This window comes from Polyodon spathula, chromosome 22, assembly GCF_017654505.1.
Source record: "Polyodon spathula isolate WHYD16114869_AA chromosome 22, ASM1765450v1, whole genome shotgun sequence".
Lineage (NCBI taxonomy): Eukaryota > Metazoa > Chordata > Actinopteri > Acipenseriformes > Polyodontidae > Polyodon > Polyodon spathula.
The window spans coordinates 3,307,194-3,327,720 of NC_054555.1; the positions used below are offsets into that span (position 1 = coordinate 3,307,194).

The 20,527-nt window shown below is 39.0% G+C and overlaps 1 protein-coding gene across 1 annotated transcript; it reads left to right on the forward strand.

Moving 5' to 3' along the window:
- The first annotated feature begins 1,019 nt into the window (after nt 1-1,019).
- LOC121297493 (solute carrier family 25 member 48-like) lies at nt 1,020-6,455 on the forward strand. Its single transcript, XM_041223842.1, has 7 exons — nt 1,020-1,421; nt 1,794-1,837; nt 2,806-2,877; nt 3,915-4,183; nt 4,958-5,076; nt 5,618-5,751; nt 6,073-6,455. The coding sequence occupies exons 1-7, from the start codon at nt 1,376-1,378 to the stop codon at nt 6,175-6,177; spliced, it is 789 nt and encodes a 262-aa protein (XP_041079776.1). The 5' UTR covers nt 1,020-1,375; the 3' UTR covers nt 6,178-6,455.
- Nucleotides 6,456-20,527: the final 14,072 nt, after the last annotated feature.

The following is a 20,527-nucleotide window of genomic DNA, read 5'->3' on the forward strand; positions in this document are numbered from 1 at the left end:
TGAATGCTACTGGAGCCGCTGGTAGAGATCTGTACTCAGCTGATATTACAAACCTACTGAAGGAAATGGAGAGACTTGAGAGTATGCTCCAAGTATAATTTATGTGTACTAACGCAGTGATCCAAATTCAGTGGCTTCTGCACCAGTGTGGGGCTAGTAAAAAACCTTCACTACTTTCTGACCGGTTTCTGCTTTTGTATCATCCTGTGTCCTCTACACATATATTTCCTCTGTAGTTTGTTAACATCTTCAGCAATTTTCAGCTTGACCGTGTATCAGCTGCCAGTGAAACATGTTCTGGATCTTGTAGTCTGGCTCACACCCATGCAAAGCCAGCTATATGATCTGCTGTAAATATTTGACACTGACACAAAACACTGTAATTGAGTCCCTACATTTGCTATCATGGATTTTACTATGCTTTACTACACTTTGTTTTTGCCATGCTGTACCACAGTAATCTTATGTATGATCTACGATATTACGATTTGCACCGTCAAACACAATAAAAATGTACTGTACATAAAAAATGACACTGGGGTAAACAACTGCAAACCAAGCTTAAAGGATGCGTTGAAGTTTACTTTTGGCCCTATATTAAAAATTGTTTTCTCTAACTATTTTCAATGTGCTTTTTAGAGTAAGGTATTGAAATACCAGCTGCCCCTTCCTGGAGCTGAGAATTAGAAACAGCTAGAAAGAAATCAAAACTGACTGCAGCTGTTTTTCTCTACTGTAGATTCATTCAGTGGGCTAAGTTGCTAATCAGATCATGAATAAGTTTGTCTTATGTGCCCGGGCTGGGTGTTCAGTCCATGCAGTGTAGAATAGGATCTGTATATTGCACGCTCATGGAAGACACAAGCAAGGGGTTTCGTTTTCTCCAGACAGCATACACACCAGCACACACAAACAACTCTCTGTTCACCTGCTTATTATATTATCTACCGCCGATTCTGAGAAGAGTTCTCTCTCTCTCTCTCTCTCTCTCTCTCTCTCTCTCTCTCTCTCTCTCTCTCTCTCTCTCTCTCTCTCTCTCTCTCTAATTGGACAAGCCTATCTTTACTTCTGTTCGGCAACAGCCATCTGTGGGGACAAGCCCACCGCAACGCCTCTGGAGTAGCGATAATGCTATTTTAAAAGCACTTCAGCACCCACTCTAAAAAAAGTCTGTGCTTTTTACTCCAGGGAAACTATTTGAATCTTTTTTGTTTGTTTGTTTGTTTTTCATTTAGTGACAAAGTTATGGACGAATAATCAAAACCAGAATAGAAAGGTCTGACCGGAAAAAAAAATAACGTTTGTCTAGTGCTAATGCATTAAAACAAAAAACAAAAAAAAAGTTTCTATACTTTTAATCTGCTTGGATGTGGCAATGAATGGCTTTAAAGTCGATGATTTTGTAGCTGGTTGGATAGGGGGTAAGTTGATATGTTTACTGAACGTTAAAGTAAATGACCATACTTTCTTAATGTTTGATACCTGCTATAATAATAATAATAATAATAATAATAATAAATAATAAATAATAATAATAATAATAATAATAATAATAATAATAGGATCAGGACTATAACTAATTTAACATTATGTGATAAAGCCTTTAATACTGAAGGAACTGACTAATACACAACGATTTGTGTTGCTGCAGTTGAGCAGATTGAATGGAAAATAATCTGAGCTTTCAACGTAGTCGCTTCTCTGCCCTATTGGGGTTAAAGAAGTACGATTAGGGGGGTTTGTTTTGATGACGTTCTTCCTTGTTTTTGTTTTTTGTTTGTTTGTTTTTCCAGGAGCCGCCAGTACTGTTGTGGGACACCCCCTCGACACAGTGAAGGTGACCCGCTTACTGTTTAAGATTTACATGTCTTTTGTGAAAAAAGACAACAGTACATCGTATATTTGCAATCGTTTTCTGAAACCACAACTAATACAAGCTCTAGACAACGTAACTACTTTGAGAACTCTCCCATACCGAAACACTTCAGGTTCCCCGGGGCAATCCCGAGAATTATGTTACCTGTATCCCTTCATATTTTAGAAAGGAGTGAGTGATTCATTTGCATGTATTTAAATGCGGGGGGGTTGGGGGGGGGGGGGGGGGGGGGGGGGGGGGGGGGGGGTGTCCTGGGTAGTAAGTGTTATTTCCTAATTGCTTATGCCTTAAAAGTATAGAAAATGGCTATTATTCCCCACAAACTTTGCTTTGATTTATAAGTGAGTAGTTTTTCGAGATTTACGATTATACTGTATTTACAGTATAATCGTAAATCTCGAAAAACTACTCACTTCTAAATCTTTTGTAGTCATTTTTGTATTACTTTAGTATAAATACATGCTAATTTGGATTCATATGTTGTTTTTTTCTGACTTTATGTGAACGAAAAGACACCCATTCGCCCGTTTTCCCATTGGAAATAGTGATATTTTGAAATATCACTGTCCTGGTCACAAAAGCAAAGTTGGTGGGGAATAATAGCCATTTTCTATACTTTTGAGGCATAAGCGATTAGGAAATAACACTTACTACCCAGGAACAAAAATTGTGTTACATAGTGTAATTTTCAGATGTTGACAGGTACATGTGACCCTTTACAATATCACAATGCAGACATCAAGCACATGGGAAATGTACTGAATTGACAGCAGGTACAGAATATGGATGGAAGCTCATATCTGTTTTAAAATTGCAGGGTGCTGCCCTTGTGGGATTGTTTGTCCCACTCCTCCTGTCTCCCCTGTCTGAGTTTTGTGGTATGTTAGCCTGTGGACCAACACTGATGCCAAACCCCTTTTCTTTTTCAGACTCGTTTACAAGCTGGGAAAGGTTACAAAAACACCTTTCACTGCATTCTCACAGTCTACAAAAATGAAAATGTAAGTGTGTGACTCTGCGATCTTGGGGCCCATTCGGTGGTTTAGATTAGTTTACAGAATCTGTCTTTCTCCTCCTCCCTGTCTCCTTCTTTGCAGTTCTGTACCCCTCCTGGGAGGTGCATTGTTCTCCAGCACCCTGCCAGAGGTGAACCGGTTTTACTGGAACCTGGAAGCCGATTCATCAATTATACAATCTCTTGCAAATCTTTTAGCACATTTTTGTAGTGACATTCTAGCCAAAGGTATAGCTTTTACATAAAAATATTCTATTATCTAAATTGTGTAAAAAAAAAAAAAAAAAAAAAGCCTTGTGCACTGAGTTCAGTACCTCATTGCAAATTAAATTGTGAGAAGACAAAAATGTTGCAAAGTAATAAAAAAAAAAAACGTTTACATGGGGATCACAAATAGATTCAGAGACATCGCAATACAATGCAGACATTCAGCAGTGAGCTGGAAGCAATGGGAGTGGGCTACAGTGAAACGATATATAAAGCTGACATGAAGGGGAGGATGTGGCAAATTAACATAATGTGGCAATGCATACAGATAGATACAACTCAGTAACTTAGCTTAAATTCCAGATATTTCTTTCTCAAATGGGAATTGCGTCAGTGGATTTTTGGTAGCATTGGAATGGGGCTTTCTTGGTAGCTTTCCATTGTTTTGCACGCTCCGTGTCTCTCTTGTATCAGTGTCGCAGCATTCTTTAAGGTTTTTGTTTTTGTGTTTCCAAACACAGCCAGCCATTGTTCCATCTGCCAGCAAATTCAATTCAGAGAACACAGTGCTAGGACATAAATGTCACAAATATAGTCCATAGTGTGTGCTCCGCAGTTTTAAAGTGCAGATGGGCTACTTGCTTCTTTGATGTAAAATACCTGCACGCTCATCCCTGGTGAGGGATGTGTGTAAAGTTTTTTAAACTTGCCAGAGTGTCCCAAGCCTCCTGAGATTGTATTGCCAGCTGCGGTTGACAGCACTTGCTTGCTTCTAGTTTTCACTTCCCTGCGTTTTGCTTTTTGTTCGGTGTCTAGGTCTCTGGGTTCTTTAAAGGCCTGTCTTTCCCCCTGGCAAGCATTACTCTCTACAACTCGGTGGTGTTCGGGGTGTACAGCAACACGCAGCGGCTTATTAGAGAGTCCCGCACCGGCACAGAGAGGCGCGGTCCTGACCTTGTGGAGCTGGTGCTGTCCAGCATCACTGCTGGATTCATCTCGGTGGGAATCGGGGCCCCTGTGGATTTGGTCAAAATACGTCTGCAGATGCAGGCCCAGCCAGTTCTCTCAGGTAGCTCTGGGTGTTTGTAAAACATATTTGTGTCTGTCGTTAATACCCTTAAGTAGTGGAGAACAAAAAACAAAAAGCCTTTTAGGAAGGAATAAATGTGGAGTGCATTTATTTATGTATTTGATTTCTCCCCATGAAAGAAAAAGAATCAAAATATAATATTCTCATTTCGTATCTGGGAAACCAAATGATAGGTGCTGTGCATATGTAAACACATCGGTATATATAATTTATGCAATAGGTATATATACCGAGGCACAGGGTGAGCTGTGATATTGAGAATATGAAACTCCAATTTTAAGAGGGATTTGCTGATACAAGATTGCATGCCTGGTTAAGCTTGGAAGGTTAACCTTTAGCGATGTCACACTATACCGGTATCACTTTATACCGTGGTATGCATTACCACAGTTTGGATACCATGATCGTTTCTCCATGCCATGGCTATGGACTTCATGGATTACATGGTATGCTAAAGTAGTTTACTGTACATATCTATTTTTTCCTTTTAGAAAAAAAAGCATTGCAAACTTAGCACTGTAATGGAAGCTTATTAAAAATAGGTCCTTTTGTATATGATGTTCATTGTATTGTGCAGATGTAGATAGAATTGTAAAATGTGCTCCAGCCAAAACACAGAAGAGAGATACAACACATACAGCTATGTAAATATGTTTAAAGTAACATTAAGTTTTGTTATTTAACATGACCTCAGTGTATATCTTAAAATAGCTATTTAAAAAAAAAAAAGGTTTATTATAATGGTTGTAATTGCTTTATAATGCAACAGCAATATATGGTATGACATCCTCAACTTCATTCCTTACACGCTGCTCTGTGACTGGCTGTCCCCAGGGGAGGGTGCTGCCCTCAACCCATTTTACATCTGCCTGGCAGGAGGAGTTGCAGGTGAGAGGCTTATCTCTTCTGCTGTGCTGTCGTCTGAACCGGCTCTGCCAGGACGCTGGAAACAGACAGGGTTCACCTTTTTCATTTGCTTCTTTTTTATTTTTAAATATTTTTTCTTATTGCTGGACAGTTCTTCCAATGTACTTGCAGGCAGCATTGTATGGATTGTGCAGGTTGTGTAGGTTTTAATAATTAAAAACCTACTGGCATTCACTTTCAGGGGCCTCTATTGCAGCGTCAATTCCACAAGCACAGTCCCTTGCCAAATTCCTAATCCGACATGCAAACTTCTCATATATTTCTGGATATGTTCCAAAGAGGTATTCTGGGGAAGTTGGATTTTAAGAAAGCTGAAACTGCTTTCAACATGTATGCATTTTAAATTACAATTTCTCCTTTTCTCTTTATTGTTACCAGGTACCCCATAAACTTAATAATGTTTGAGGGACTCAGGTTATCCCATAATAATAATAATAATAATAATAATAATAATAATAATAATAATAATAATAATACCCGAGTACTGTGTTCTGATTCATAGGTTCAATTTCTTGGGTCACGGCCACACCAGCAGATGTTGTAAAAAGTCGTCTTCAGGCAGATTCAGTTTATCAAAGAAAATATAAAGGGATTGTCCATTGCATCCTGCAGAGTTACAAGACCGACGGGCTACAGGTAACTCCCCCCTCAATGATAAAAGCATTCCAAGCCTGCAGCTCTCAGAAGCTGAGCAGTTGCACCTCAGCAGTCCAGGCATGGGTAAAGTAACACTTTGAATGCATAATGTACCATAACACTTGTGTAATTCACTCAAGGCCTTATTTCCAAAACCTTTACTCTTTAATTAAAATCATCTGCAACCAAAGAGCAATATCATTTAATAGGATGTCTTTTTTTAACATTAACACAGGACTTTTCTCCTAATTGATTTAAAAACTAAAAGAGATAAGTTTATGGCTCATAGTTTATTACAATTAAATTGATTTGTTTCGCCAGGTATTTTTCCGCGGGGTCACTGTAAATGCCGTCCGGGGGTTCCCCATGAGTGCCACCATGTTCCTGGCCTACGAGCTGTCCCTCAAGTTCTTCAGGGGTCTGTAGTGGACTGGGGGCATGGCTGGCCTCTCTGAGTCTGCCTCAGTCTCTCACATCACTGAGGACTGGGTGGAGCTGCTTCTCCCCAGACTTGCAGAATGGAAGACACTGGAGAGAGAGAGAGAGAGAGAGAGAGAGAGAGAGAGAGAGAGAGAGAGAGAGAGAGAGAGAGACTATGTGCTGGATGACTTAAGATTTTATAAATGCAGGGTTATAGGCTGCGTTGGAGAATGTGGATATATCTGAACAACATAGACCCTGCATGGTCAAATTGCTGTGCATGTGAGGAGTAGTAACCGGGGTATTACATGTTCTGAAAATTCGTAAGCATACAAGAAGTCATGGGAAAGGTTTTCGTTCGTTTAGGTTTCGAGCTCACTATAATATTATATATATATATAATATATATCCAATATAATATAATATATATATATATATATATATAGCTAGCTTTATCTGGCTTCTTGATGTTTCCATTATAAAAACTCTATAGGAACTTAATAAAGACACTTTGAGAAGATAATAGTCTTTGAAAAATAAAGTGACATCTAAAACAGGAATTATTTCACTTTGTAGGGTGGATGGAGAGACTAAGAAGCTCTGATGAGCCACCATAGGAACGGGCTGGAGTAATTAGTATAAATTGAGACGTTTATAAAACGTGGATCTCCAAAAGTAATTTGGTTTTATGTTTTGTAACAGACACATATATTTATAGTATAAAAAACACTGACAGATAGATTGAAAAGGTTCAAATAAAATCATGCATATCTTCAAAACAACGGCCGAAGTTGAAAGTATAGAATGGTAATGTTAAAGTGTACCAGCAGGGGGACCCTGTGTTCCACAATGCAGAATCGGGGTCCTGTGCTGTGGGGGCCATAGAGGTTTGGGTTAAGCAAACCAGTTCTATTACTTTGACACTAGAGGGCGATATTTCTTTACAATATTCGAGAATAAAAAAAACAGGTACACAGATTTCTTAGCAAACTGCAAAATGTACACCGATCACAAACCTTTAACCATTAACATCAACATCAATTTTGAAATATTTTCTATGTACTTGTATAGACGAGTATATATTTTACAGAAAGGAAACAGACATTTAGCCAAAACAAGTCTGCTGGCAAAGTAATTAAAATAAATAAGAGCAATTAAAACTATTGTCTATATTGCACGATACTGAAAATAAAACTTGAGTTCACCAACTAAAAAATAACCATGGCTACAGATGATCAGAGAAGCTTCGACCCAGCATTGAAAGGGCTTTTCAGGCTGTGTTAATTGAAGGTGAGTCGAAAGCATTATTGAGAAGCACAGTCAGTAGCAATGTGTTATTTGCCTCAGTGTAGATATGAACTGTGGCAATGCATCTGGAGTCCTTACTCTCAATGACCCCGAAGTTTCCACTGTGGAGGGCTGATAGAGTCGGATACAGTTCTCTTGCACTTCATTTAATGTGTCTGATCCGTTTCTGTAAAATATAATGGGACTGTGGAAGGAAGAACCTTCAGACTGCATTATCCAGAAAGTCGTCTTCAGCTCTTTGTTTCCAGGGATTTTTTTTGGTGGTGTGCTGGAATCTCATCATGGAAGAGGACTGCAGATATATTATTGTAAGCCCTTTGGTCTTGATTTTTTTTTATTTAATTGGTTTCAGGATAAAACTGTTATGTGGTTTGATAAGTTGCCCTGCCAAGACTTTGAAAAGGCATACATGCATTATAGCACACATAGGAAACTTATAATGTTACAGTGACTAAAGTGGATGAAATAGACAATGAAGTTGCCCTACATGTTTTACTGCTGTACATAAAACATTTAGTAAATTTTACCAATAGAACCATTTAATTATATGTAATGCATATATATATATATAATTATATATATATATATATATATATAATATATTATATATATAATATCGAGGGGCATCCCCGTAGTACATCATACAGGACATTAATATAACCCATATATATATATATATATATATATATATATATATATATATATATATATATATGTGTGTGTGTGTGTGTGTGTGTGTGTGTGTGTGTGTGTGTGTGTATATATATGGTGACCGTTTAAGGCAATGTCTGTCCCTTGGGATCCTCTTAAAATGAAATGTTTTGTAGCTCAATTGATATATCCTGGGTAATGATACATACATAAATTCAATTATGACATGTAAATGGAAAAAAATCAGTATACATGTGGACTTTAGCATTAGTGAAATGCCCTGTTTCACTACATATAAGCAAGGCTTACACAGCAGGGTATGGCTCCTGGCCTCTGATTCTACAGAGTCAAGAACCCCTGTTAGCAGCTGCCCTGCAACATTACGCTGGAAGGAGCTCTGAGGAGAAATAATCAAGGGTCTGAATATTACAGGGCTTCAGCAGTGAACCTATCCACTGAAAATAAACTTCCAGCTGCATTCCATTCCATGCTACAAGAAATGTTCCCTGCTAAGACTGATGGGGTGAAATGGGGCTCACAGGGAATGCAGGTAGACACACGTCCACATTGTATAGGTGAGAGCCTATCTTGAAGACAAACAGGATTGATTTAAGCACTGGGCTTCGAGTCCTGAGTGAATCTTTTTTTTTTTTTTTTTTTTTTACTTATCAGTTCTACAGGGTGGAGTGGCTTGGAAACAACAACCACTCTTTTTGCATGGAAGACTTTGCTAATTAGAATCCTGGCAACTGGAACGGTTACCGCACACATTCGCACACACCCCTGCCCTATCTGATCTGCTGCTGTCTGCTGGAGCAGAAAACAAGGATGAGCATCGCACACCTGAGTCTGCGAACTGCTCCAAATAGCAAAGGCTCCACGCTGAGCCCTTATCCCATTCGCCGTGCTCCACAGCTCCCATTGTTTCTGAACAGCTGCTGTTAACTATTACAGCAATCCCATTCTGTGATGAAAACTGCCTGTCTTCTTAGCCACCCTCTTGATAATAACAATGCCCCTTTGCACTGTCTGTGCTGTCCCTATGCATTTTATGTATGGGAACTAATATGAATGAATGTGCAATGTATTGTTCAATTGATTTTATTTAGAAACGTGCATATTCCAAGGCTTCTTTATTTTATTTTTAAATATAATGTTAAAATATTGCATTTCATATATTGGTATTTGATCCTCTCCCACCCACCCTACACTAGGAATTATATAGACTGAAAAGCATGTACCAGTATGCTACAGTATGATCGCCCTTCAATGTGAGTTTGTGACCCAGCACTGCAAATATTTTCAGGGACCCCCGTTCGCAACATGCCTGATTAGAGCTACATGCAGTGAAAGCCGTTTGTGCTTTAAGGTGAAAGGAAGTGCAGCACGACACCTGTCAGATGTTTCGACGATCAGGGAAGCTGATTTTCAGCCTGTCAGAAAAACCTCCTGGGTGCCACTGAATCCAAAACACCACTGGGTATTTTTGTGTTTAAAAATAGAAGAGGCTGTATTCAAACAAGCTATGTGTTTCTGCAACATTTTAAATGAAGAAATGCTGCAAAAAAAAGTTTTCAAATGTGACTGAGTGATTCTTCTCCCTATAGGTGAGTTTAAATGGACTAAAATCTCTAAAGCAGGCAAGCCCTGATCTTTTGCATTGTGGTGAAGCAGATCGCTTGCTGTGGACGGGGTCGCCAGATTGGGCCCAGCCTCCACCATATTACACATGCTAACCGGTCTGAGAACACACCTTGGACATTAAAGGGTTACTTTAGACTTCATATGCAAAACAGATTTAAAACATAAATCATCCGCTTTAAACTGCATAACATTAAACATCCACACTTGTGTTTAAACCAGCTCATTAAACATGTTCAAGACTAGAATGGGAAAAAATGAGGCCCCTTTAGATGAATCTGCCTGGCTACACTAGTGGTAAATAACATAACAAGCCAATAAGCTGCAGTTTTTCCATTTCCCCTATAGATGTCACTGTGGCTATTAAATAGGCCCTTTCTGAATTGTAAATAAAGCAACCAATGTGCAAAGCTTTGTGTCCAAACTCTTTTTACAGTTGACTCTGCCATCTTTGCCAGTATTTAACAATCAAAACAAAACGAGACCAGGACATGGTATTGTGATTGCTTTGATAGTAGCCTGACCAAATAAACTGCTGCCTGTGTTTTCTATAGGATTTGAGATACAGTCAGTGATTCCAGTTTCATCAGGGGCAAAACATTCACAGTTGAATGTGTTTATCTTTGTCTGTCTATCAGTCCATGTGTGTGTGTGTGTGTGTGTGCCTGTTTGTCTGTGTATGTGTGTGTGTGAGCATGTGTGAGTGTATGAGTCTCTCTGTTTTTGTGTCTGCTTTCTGAGTGTTTGTGTGTGTGTGTGCGCGCACGTGTGTGTGTGTGTGTGTGTGTGTGTGTGTGTGTGTGTGTGTGTGTGTGTGTCTGTGTGTGTGTGTCTGTGTGTGTGTGTGTGTGTGTGTGTGTGTGTGTGTGTGTGTGTGTGTGCATGCATGTGTGTGCGCATGTACCTGCATTTTAAAACAAATCTCCACAGTAATCCATTTCACCTCAGGCTTGTGCTCAGTCAAGTAAATTATGTAATATTTAAATTGCAATTAGCAAGTCTTTTTCATTCTGCTGGGGTGAGGGATACATAAACTGTTGTGACATTTTTTTTTTTTATCCCAAATGTAGCATGAAATTGTGTTAGAAATGCAGACACTGTCTGCTCTAAAGGCTTTTATAGCAATCACTTCCCTGTTTAAGGGCATTATAGTTATCAGTACTGAAGAGTCAGGAGGATACAGATAATGGGATGATACAAGCTACAACAGCTGAAAACAGTGATGTCATGATTTGCAACGTCATTTTTTTCCCCTGTCGTGATCATTTTAAATGAATCCTAGTGAATGCATACACACTCACCAAATCCTAACTTCACTGTTGTGATTGTATATAACATGTATTGTTTTTACAATCGATCACTCATGTGGACCTGTCTCCTTGCTTGTCCAAAAATGACAAATGGACCTTCTTTCCGTGGCAGTGATGGCTAGCCAAGATTTATTACATCACTGCTCAAATTCAAGCGTGTTTCCCTGCTTACACATTTATGAGATGAATATATTGTTGAAGGATTAAAAGAAACAGCATATTTTTTTTGATTTCCAGGCCTTTCCATAACTTTAGTTTTTATAGTTTACTTTCTGAACAGTTATACTGCCGCAATGACGTAATATGAAGAATCTCTGAAGCTTTGCTGTTAGAAAACATAACATTACAAACATTTGTTTCGCAACCTGCTTTTAATGAAGTGTTGGATGATGTGAAATTTACATTTGCATGGTGTTTGAGGATTGGAGGGAAACTTGTATTAAAACGAAAATAAGGATATCATTAAACCAACTTTCTGATAGGTCAAAGATTCAGGCCTGGAGTTAAAAGCCTGGGGTCAGACCTGGCAGCAGGACGCAACCAAACACCTTCATCTGTAGGCAGCCTCAGACCAGGGGCAAACGAAAGCAGAATACTTTGAGAAATAACAGGTACATCCAGTGCAATCTACCATTGTGTGTTTACTATGCACATTGCAAAGCATGCTTCACTTGAATGATTTTTCACACAATTACCAACACTGTATCCCCATACTCTGCTTTCCTTCTATGTATGTATGTGTGTATGTATTTAGAATTTATGCAACTTTTACTTAACAAGGGTCCAGTTGGTCCAGTTCCCACCATGTGGTAGTCCCTCATCAATCCATCTCCTCGTATAGTTTTCAAACTCCAGTCTTATTGAAATCAGAAGCAAATATCACTTTAAACTACCTGGGTAGCTGTGTACTGGGACTGTAACAACTAAGGGTTAAGGGTAAACATTATGTCATGCACATTTGATCCAACGTGCTTGATCCAAAGGTATCTGCTAACATGCAAGGGACCTCCGTCCCTCATTAAAGTAGGTTGTCGCTTTGGTGTTGCTGTGTCTGGTTTGGCACATTCCAGACATATTTCTTTTTTTCTTTTTTTTTTTAATGAATTCAATAATTGGACATAGTGAAGAAAAAAATACCCTCCGGTTGCCTACATTTCCCTGGATATTTATTTCAGGAAATGAACTGGCCTGAAGTCGGCCATACATCATGCCCCTCGTGTGCTGGAGAGCTAGCTGCCAGATCATGCTCAATAGATGTCACTGAGAGAAGAGGCTGATGACTAACAGCCCCATTGTAATTAAAGCCTGAACCCTTTCCATTTGCAAGCCAATACTGGCCTGACTGAGAGAGGGAGTGAGGGTGGGTCACTCCTATTACCTTTGATGAGTAGTTACGTACAAGTGTCTCTGCTTCACTTGTCAGTATTGAGGAGGGATCACAAAGCCATGAGAAGAAGTTGCTGTAGCACCTGTCTGCTTCCCTTACCCATCATATGCACTACATTTACAAGATCTATCAATGAAAAAACAAATGAAAATGAAAAACGTTCTGTTCTTACTGCCGTCTTGGATGATATATACAGACAATGAAACGAAGCTAGCGCATGGCACTGCTTGATTAACACTAGCTCTAGATGAATAGGGGCTCTATCTGTCATTGAGATTACTGCTTCATTAAAATCAGAAAAAACAGCTCCCCTCGGCAGAGAATCATGAAATATTAAAACTTCTTCATTTGGCGATCAGCTCTGTCTCATGCTCCAGTATGATGAATGCGTCTCCCTGGCTGTTCCATTGCAGAAACAGAATATAGAATTCTACTTTTTCTAATTTGTTTTCATTGACACCATCTCTGCAGCTCAAGAGTTTCCATGGGGCTTGTACTTCTGGCCTGCAGTGCTTGCATTGGTAAATGCACAGAACAGTCAGGTGTCCTGTAATCTCCCCATGATGACAGCTAAGGGACAGAGCAACACCAATGCAGGTTTATCTGCTATGGAGGTTGTCTGTCTTTTATTTCTTTCCTGTTAGCTGTGATTCTCACTACCTCTGGGCCTCACCAAGAATATAGCTGTGGAAGCAGGCTTTTAAATTGGCTGTTAGCTTTGGTATCTGTTATCCTTATCAATGCTTATTGTTATACGCTCATCCCTGGTCTCTGCTGCAACTCAGGAAACATGATGGCTCCCTAGCATGAAGGGTGGCTCATTTAGTTTCAAGGTAATCTCTGAAACAATTCATTCATTGTTTCATGTATTTATTAATTCATGTTACTGACAAAACCTACATTATGAGGACACAGGCCATGTCCCTGTAATATTTAAACAGATATTTCAAACATAAGAAGGCAGCGGTATTGCCTTTAGCCCCTTCAACTTTCACAATTGTATTAGTATGTTGACCAGAAATCTGTAAACTTTTCCAGTCCCTTCTCCACATCCCCTGTAAAACAAGAAGATCAATCAGATCTCCTGTGACAAAGTCCTGTGGAGTTGAGCCCTCATTATTAAGAGTGGCCCCCGGTGACTGTGCTTGGTAGGGATGTCGTAGCTATCCAGACTGGGGCACAGGAATAAACTCATCCAGATTCATGCCCATCCCACTGGTCAGAGTGCTGTCGTTCTCCACACCAACACAGCCATCTCTCCTTTTCTTTTTCTTTCCTTTCAATGCTGCACACGTCAAAGGAATGCTTTGACCCTGTGCTGTCCTTTGCTGTAAGTTTCTAGTTTATTTAATTTGAGACGGATTTTGTGAAAATGCACAAAAAACATAAAAAACTTTTTACCATGGTCTTCCTTTTAGATGACTACTTTCCATTTTTAAAACCCCCACACTCCCGTTCTCCTGTTTCTTTTTTTATTCACAAAGACTCTCTGCTCTTATTCTCAGACTGTAACGAAGTCTCCCCGGGGTTCAGTAAATTAAAGTCTGTCTGTCTGTCTTTTGCTCAAATGACTCCTGTCATGGCAGATGGTCTCTGAACTGGTCACCAGGATTCACTGCACCTATACATTATTGATGACACTGGCATAATTCCTCAGATTCTTTCATTCGACTTCTTTCAACAAAGCAAACATCTCACAGCAAGGCCTGCTGAAGAAATCCTAATATGAGTTTACCACTGTATATTTCCACAGTAGTTTTGTATTTTGCCTTTTTTTCCCATGCATGCTGCATTTTTTTGCTTTTTCATGGTTAACCATGTTTATTTTTCCATGCTTTAGTTTCCAATTATTTAATTGCTTGCCTGTGTTTCACCATTTTATCACAAAGCCTTTACTATGCTTTATAACATTTTGCTATGCTTTTACCACTGTTTACCACACTAAAACTTTCCAAGGGAATCGAATCCCATTTCCAGTTGCCAGTGGGTACTGTATTAATTAAAACAGCAATTCTCTTCACTGATTGATGATTTTTAATTAGACTCCAGCACGACCTTTCCACCTCAGTTCCAAAATCACTGCTGCTTTAAGACCTGACTGCTGGAACAGAACCAGAAAGTGACCTAATAGGGGTCAGATCTTCATTGTCATAACATATGGCCTCATAACTGCCATTAGCTAATCAGGCTTGCTGTGAGAGTAGCAGCGAATGAGGGAGTAGGGCTGTTTCAGTAAATGCATGACAAGTGAAGAAATCAGAGAGGAAGAGAGAGTTAGAGACCAGAATGCAGGTCTAGTTAATTGAACTACTGTATAATTAAAAAAAATAATCCCTTTATGAGTAATATATTTGAATACAGCACTTGATTTTATACTTAACTTGGGTCTAGAATCTCTGAAAAAAAAGACTTAGCAGTTCTTTATTATTTCTAAGAATACCTGTGATATGTATTTGACCATCCTTTTTGGTTACTGGTTCCACAGGTAAATCTTGGTCAATACATCATCTCTATGGTTTACAGACACAGCTTGGCCATTGCTGCGTGACCATGAAGCACAGTGTTATGCACAGAAATACTCAGATCTGTGCAACACGAATGCAATCTTCTCAGGAGAGAAGAAGATCCTTTTGGAGTCTGGGGTTAAGGACTGATTTTTGTTGTTATCATATTTCTTAAATTAACAGTCCTATTATGCATGCTTAATTTTTGCAATTATGTATCTTTTTTTGTTATCATGCCATTTTATAAGTTGGTATGATGAGCAAAAACATAAATGCAAACAGAAAATTATAATTCTGCCACATTTGGTAATATTTCTTTGGCCTGACTATCCAACATATGTGGTCCAATTCTAAACATAATAGGAGTTGATATGTAATATTTAGCTTTTACATTGCATATTAAAGGCCAATTTGCAGGATAGTAAAAAAAAAAAAAACTTTATTTTTTCTATTTTAAAGCTGTTAACCTTGGCGTCCTCCAATCTACTTTTCTTAGCTTCTGTCTGCTAGTCATAAATCTTTTGCAACTGGCTGTGTGGAAATTGAAACATTTCTCTTGGATTGGGCTGCTATTTCCCTTGAAAATAAGTTGCAATGCATTCTGCTAATTGAATGGCTCACGACGCTGTTTTCCTCCCTGCTTGAATCATATTATTCTAAATGGATCAGAACCAGTACCTGCATGGCTGGGAGTAGGTAGCTTCAGCACCATTGTTCTGGAAGGATCTGGGTTTGAAAAAGGTGCTTGGGAACCTCAACAAAATCAGCTGCTATTGAAAGCGCTGAGAAATGCTGCAATAGCATTTCAGCTAATATAACACTGCAGCAGAGTTTAAATGTTATCATAGGGTCACAATAATCCACACATCAATTAAGGCCAACTGAAGTGTAGGTCGATGCATTCAACATCACTTCCCCTGCAAGCTCTGATCACTAATTCCCTCTCAAGTTTTCTACTTGTTGTTTACATAATAAATGAGTACACGCTTCCTGTAGTCCTTCAAGGTCTGGGGGATTTGAACAAATCTCCCATCAGTATTACAAGCTCTGGTAGAACACAAAAAAGCAATTATGTAGAGTTTCATGAAGAAAGGCCAGCACAAGACAACAGGCAGAGGGCTTTGTCTGGGTTGATTTCCTTTCTTTGTTAAACAAGCCTGCCCCTGCAATACTGTATGTTACCAAAGAGCCCAGGACTGTGCAGCCTCTTAAATATTTCAGGATCCAGCCATCAGCTCTGTATAATTACAGTCTCCTTCACTGGCAGGCTAGCTGACTGATTTAAAGCTCTCCATCTCTGATCTCTTGCTGGGGCTTCGAGCACTATATTATCAGCCTGCAGGGACCAAGGCTCCCATTCCCCCATGTATGTGCCCCCCACTGCTTTAATAAAGTCATGCTAATGGAAGTGGCAACACAATCAAAATACAAAATGAAAGCAATTAATTGCCAGCAGTGATGCATGATTGCACTGAACGCCATGCTTCTATGTTAGCGGGTTTAGTAAACAGCAGTAATACAGTGCCCGGGCTCGTAAGCCCTGCTAGGCTCTGGCTGAAGAAGTAACTTCAGGGACCCAGGTACCAGTTATAGACTATATAGACTGTATAGTTATAGGATTTGATAAGAAACTTAATACTGTAAGAAACCTATTACACCAGCATGAAACAACAATTCAGAAGTAAATGTGGGTGACACTATAAGTACGACTGATTCCATTTCCACTGGGAGGTTAGTCACTTCATTGGAAAGTATATCGAGTGGCCCTTTTATTCACCCCGTTCTTTAGTGATTGAGTTACAGTTTGATCAGCCAGCACTTCTTGCCCAAACTGCATGAGCCGACATCTCTTCTACCATAAGAGACACCCTACACATGAGCTAGTAACTTAGAACCTCATGCTACCAAGTAGCCTGCAAGCACGAAGGCTGATTCCCTGTCAGAGCTCTCCACTGTTACCATGAACTGTGTGGGCCTTATTTTCCACTTTTATACACAGGTTGTTTGCTGCATTAACATCAGTTAGCTGTTGTTGTTCAGTACTATTCCCTAGGGCTCTTAATAACACAGAGGATGAATGCATGAGCTACAAAGACTGAAGAGGTTCCAGCAATTACTGTGTTCTTTGTGTTCTATATTAAGGCTATTAAGGCTCCACAGAAACATGCTTTTCTGTATGGAGTGGCATCTAACTAGAGTGCACCTCCCACCTCTCTTAAAGCACAAATAACAATGGCAATTTAAAATATATATGTGGTGTTTGAATGCAGACTCTTCTGTATTTATTGATTTTATTATTTTTGGTTTTTATTTGTATATAAGCAGATTTATTGTATAAGTCTTCTGTTATATAAATTAAATAGAAAATCCAACTGAGCATAACGTGAAAAAATCTCTAATGGCATCTCGGAATCAACCCAGGATACAACCATTAGAAATGTCCTAGAGCCCGAATGCTTCTATAACACAGAGATGATGTCACCGTATTGAGCACAGCTGTAGAAGGAAGCAAAAAGACCCAATTAAGCCAGGGAACCTAGTTCTGATATTTGGATCCGCACAGGTTTGGATCAATTCAATGGACCCTGCAATTCCCTTATATCAAAAGTAAACCTGTGGAGGAGGTGTCGCGGGGTTGAATTTCATACAACAAAAAACAACATTAAAAATGCATTGTTTGTTAATTAATGAGGTGCAAATTAATGATTAAAAGTCTGGAATACCTTTATCCAAGGTGAGATATAGTGATTAAACAGCTCTCTTTCCTATATACGTGTGACAATACAAAGCTGTTTAATTTCCTGAGCTGCAATCACACTTATCAGCATGTGAAATACTCTACTGTTTTCTAAAGTGGCTATGACTTGGTTCCATTCTACCTTCCTCCCTTGCGTCTTTACTTTGCTATGTGTTTAATGTAACATAGTATTATTGCACAGTACAGTACTTGTATATTGTTAGGAAAGCATGGTGAATGCAGCTATAGATTGAATGCTGTTACAATCTCACAGTTTATTTTTAAGAGTTGAAATTCTCTTGTCCCAATATTCATTGCCCAGTTGGCCAGTGCTGGCAGCGTGTTGTCTCTGTAATTGGATGGTGACTTGTCAAGTTTGTCAATGGATGTGTTTGTTGTAACCCTGCTTGCATTACAGCTACAACACAGTGCATACTAATGGGGGAGACTTGCCAACTTAGATAGACCTGCAGAAGACTGTCAGCATGCTGATAATCTAATGCACATACACACACTGCTTGGGTGTTTGTAGATAAATCACGTGTCTTTTATTCTTAAACAGCACACATCACACCCACAGGTAATCCACAACCATTATGAACAAAAAAAAAACAGCTTCATTTTCAGAACGTAGGTTATTTGTTTTATCCATCAGGAAGATATTATTAACTATGCACACACTTCCCCTAATTGAAGCCACAGGTAGCCTCTTCAGGTTTATTTCTCTCATTGAATATTCACTGTGCGATTGTTCCTCATTTGTTTGCGACTAGTATCTAGTAATTGCAGATCTAAGATGAATTGGGAACGTTTTTGTTCTGTTTTTAAAGATATTACGCACAATAGCGTTTCATAGGAAACATAGCAACTAGGGGTTTTAATCTTTACATTTACTATTGATTGATTAATTAGCAGCTCTACGATCAAGTAATCACACCCGTTTGCTAGTGATATGATATGAAATTGTATTGAAAGACAATTACAAGTAATAAAAAGAAATATCAGCTTACTTTCAACCAAGATGATATGATAAACTTATAGAATAACATGGGGGAAGATCCCCTGATGAGATAAGCTGCCTTCCCCTATTAATATGTATTCTGAACACTTAAAGGCACTTAAATCCCTTGTAAACACAATCCTCTCATCCTACTCTTCCTTTTCAATATATATCTAGACCAGAAGCAACACACATGTGGAACCTTGAGTGTCAAAACCATTTTTGTATAACTTCCAAGTTTGTATAACTTCCCGGCTTTGAAAATCAGTTGTAGAAGTACATGAATAGTTTTAGTCTGTTCTGGACAAAGTTCAGTGGTGATAGTAAAACCTTATGACTGCAAATCTAAGAGTTAAAGTACAGGTTGATAACAAGAGTGGTTTTAGTAGCCCCAAACATTTGATTGGTATTTATGAGGCAAGTTGCCCACAGCCATATTGGGGAAGAAGGCCCTCAGGGCATATTTCCCCAAATTGTGTATTGTACCCTAGCTGGGTGCTTATGTAAGGCTAATGATCAGAAGAAATTATTTACATTTATGTTTGAAAACAGGTAATGTCAATACATTGTAAGAGACAGATTTGAATATTTGTTGATGCCATCGAATTATTGGCTAAGGATATATGGGTGGATGAATGCATGGATACCTGGCTATATGCATGCATGTATCTGATATTTTTTCTTCACATATGTGGATGTCCACTCAAAAAAAGAAAGTTGTACACTCAAAATAAACACAACCCAGAAGAAGAAACAACAAAACAACAATCAAAGAAAGGAAAACAAAAACAGACCAAGGTCAGAACAACAGAGAACAGCTGACAGAGTAGATGATGTTGAACGCTTATACTGCACAGAAGTATATTCTGTCTGTGGTGGAGAATGGATCCTGTGTGAAACATGTCATAGATGGGCTCCCATGGACTCTGCTGCTGTGTCTGGTGATGGGTTCATATGTGGAAATGTCATGCATCTATAAACACAATGCCGATTGCTGGGGACTTGCCGTTGCTGGGCAATTAAACCTGTAGCTTATTATTTCCATTATGCTATTTGTCACAATTGAATCAATACAGGTGTCTGATGCACTGTACATTTTAATGTCTTGGGTAGAGGCAAAAGCGATTTGTTTAATTTTGTAAATAAATAAATACATAAATACATTTGTAAATCTATTAATTGACGGTATAATTAAAGGTCTCGCACAGCACTCAGTGAGTTGAATGTGTGAAGTGTTTTTTAAAAACTCAATTCAATTAGCAGGGTCCAGAGAGGTACCATGGCATTTAGAATCCCTGCTTGTTAAGCCCACAGGAGTTAGTTGAAGAGTGACAAACCTGACACCTGTTTATACATTTCAAAATAGTGCCAGCACAGGTGCTGCGCTTACAATAGCAGAATCAGCACCCCTTATCCATCACACTGCTATTGTTTATTCACAAGCTCCTTGGAGCACAGCCAGCATCGTCTTAGCATGACATCTTTATCATTTTATTTTGGATGGGAAATTATAACCCATCTCAATCGAGTACAGAATTGTACCTTGTATTCTGGGCTGTATAGTTACACTTACTCACTGAGGCAAAGCAGTCTCTATTTAGGTTAGTAAATAAGAGAATTGTGTGAGATGGTTTATCGTGGAAGTAGTAGTGTTTAGGTGGAGTAGGGGTTCAGCCTGACTCGTTTTTCATTCAGGGACCAAGGTTCTATTTCAGCACGGGGTACAGGTGTGGAAAAAGCTGCTTCATACTCCCAAGTGTACTTCTTTGTCTGCTGTGTTATTCACCGTAGGGTAGCACTTGAGTGGCTTTGCTATGA

What these genes read in the sequence shown, in the direction of transcription:
- LOC121297493 (XM_041223842.1), top strand. Translation starts at nt 1,376, where the DNA reads ATGAATGGCTTTAAAGTCGATGATTTTGTAGCTGGTTGGATAGGGG. An exon ending in TGTAGCTGGTTGGATAGGGG is followed by an intron (nt 1,422 to 1,793) that starts GTAAGTTGATAT and finishes TTGTTTTTCCAG; the next exon opens with GAGCCGCCAGTACTGTTGTG. An exon ending in ACCCCCTCGACACAGTGAAG is followed by an intron (nt 1,838 to 2,805) that starts GTGACCCGCTTA and finishes TTTCTTTTTCAG; the next exon opens with ACTCGTTTACAAGCTGGGAA.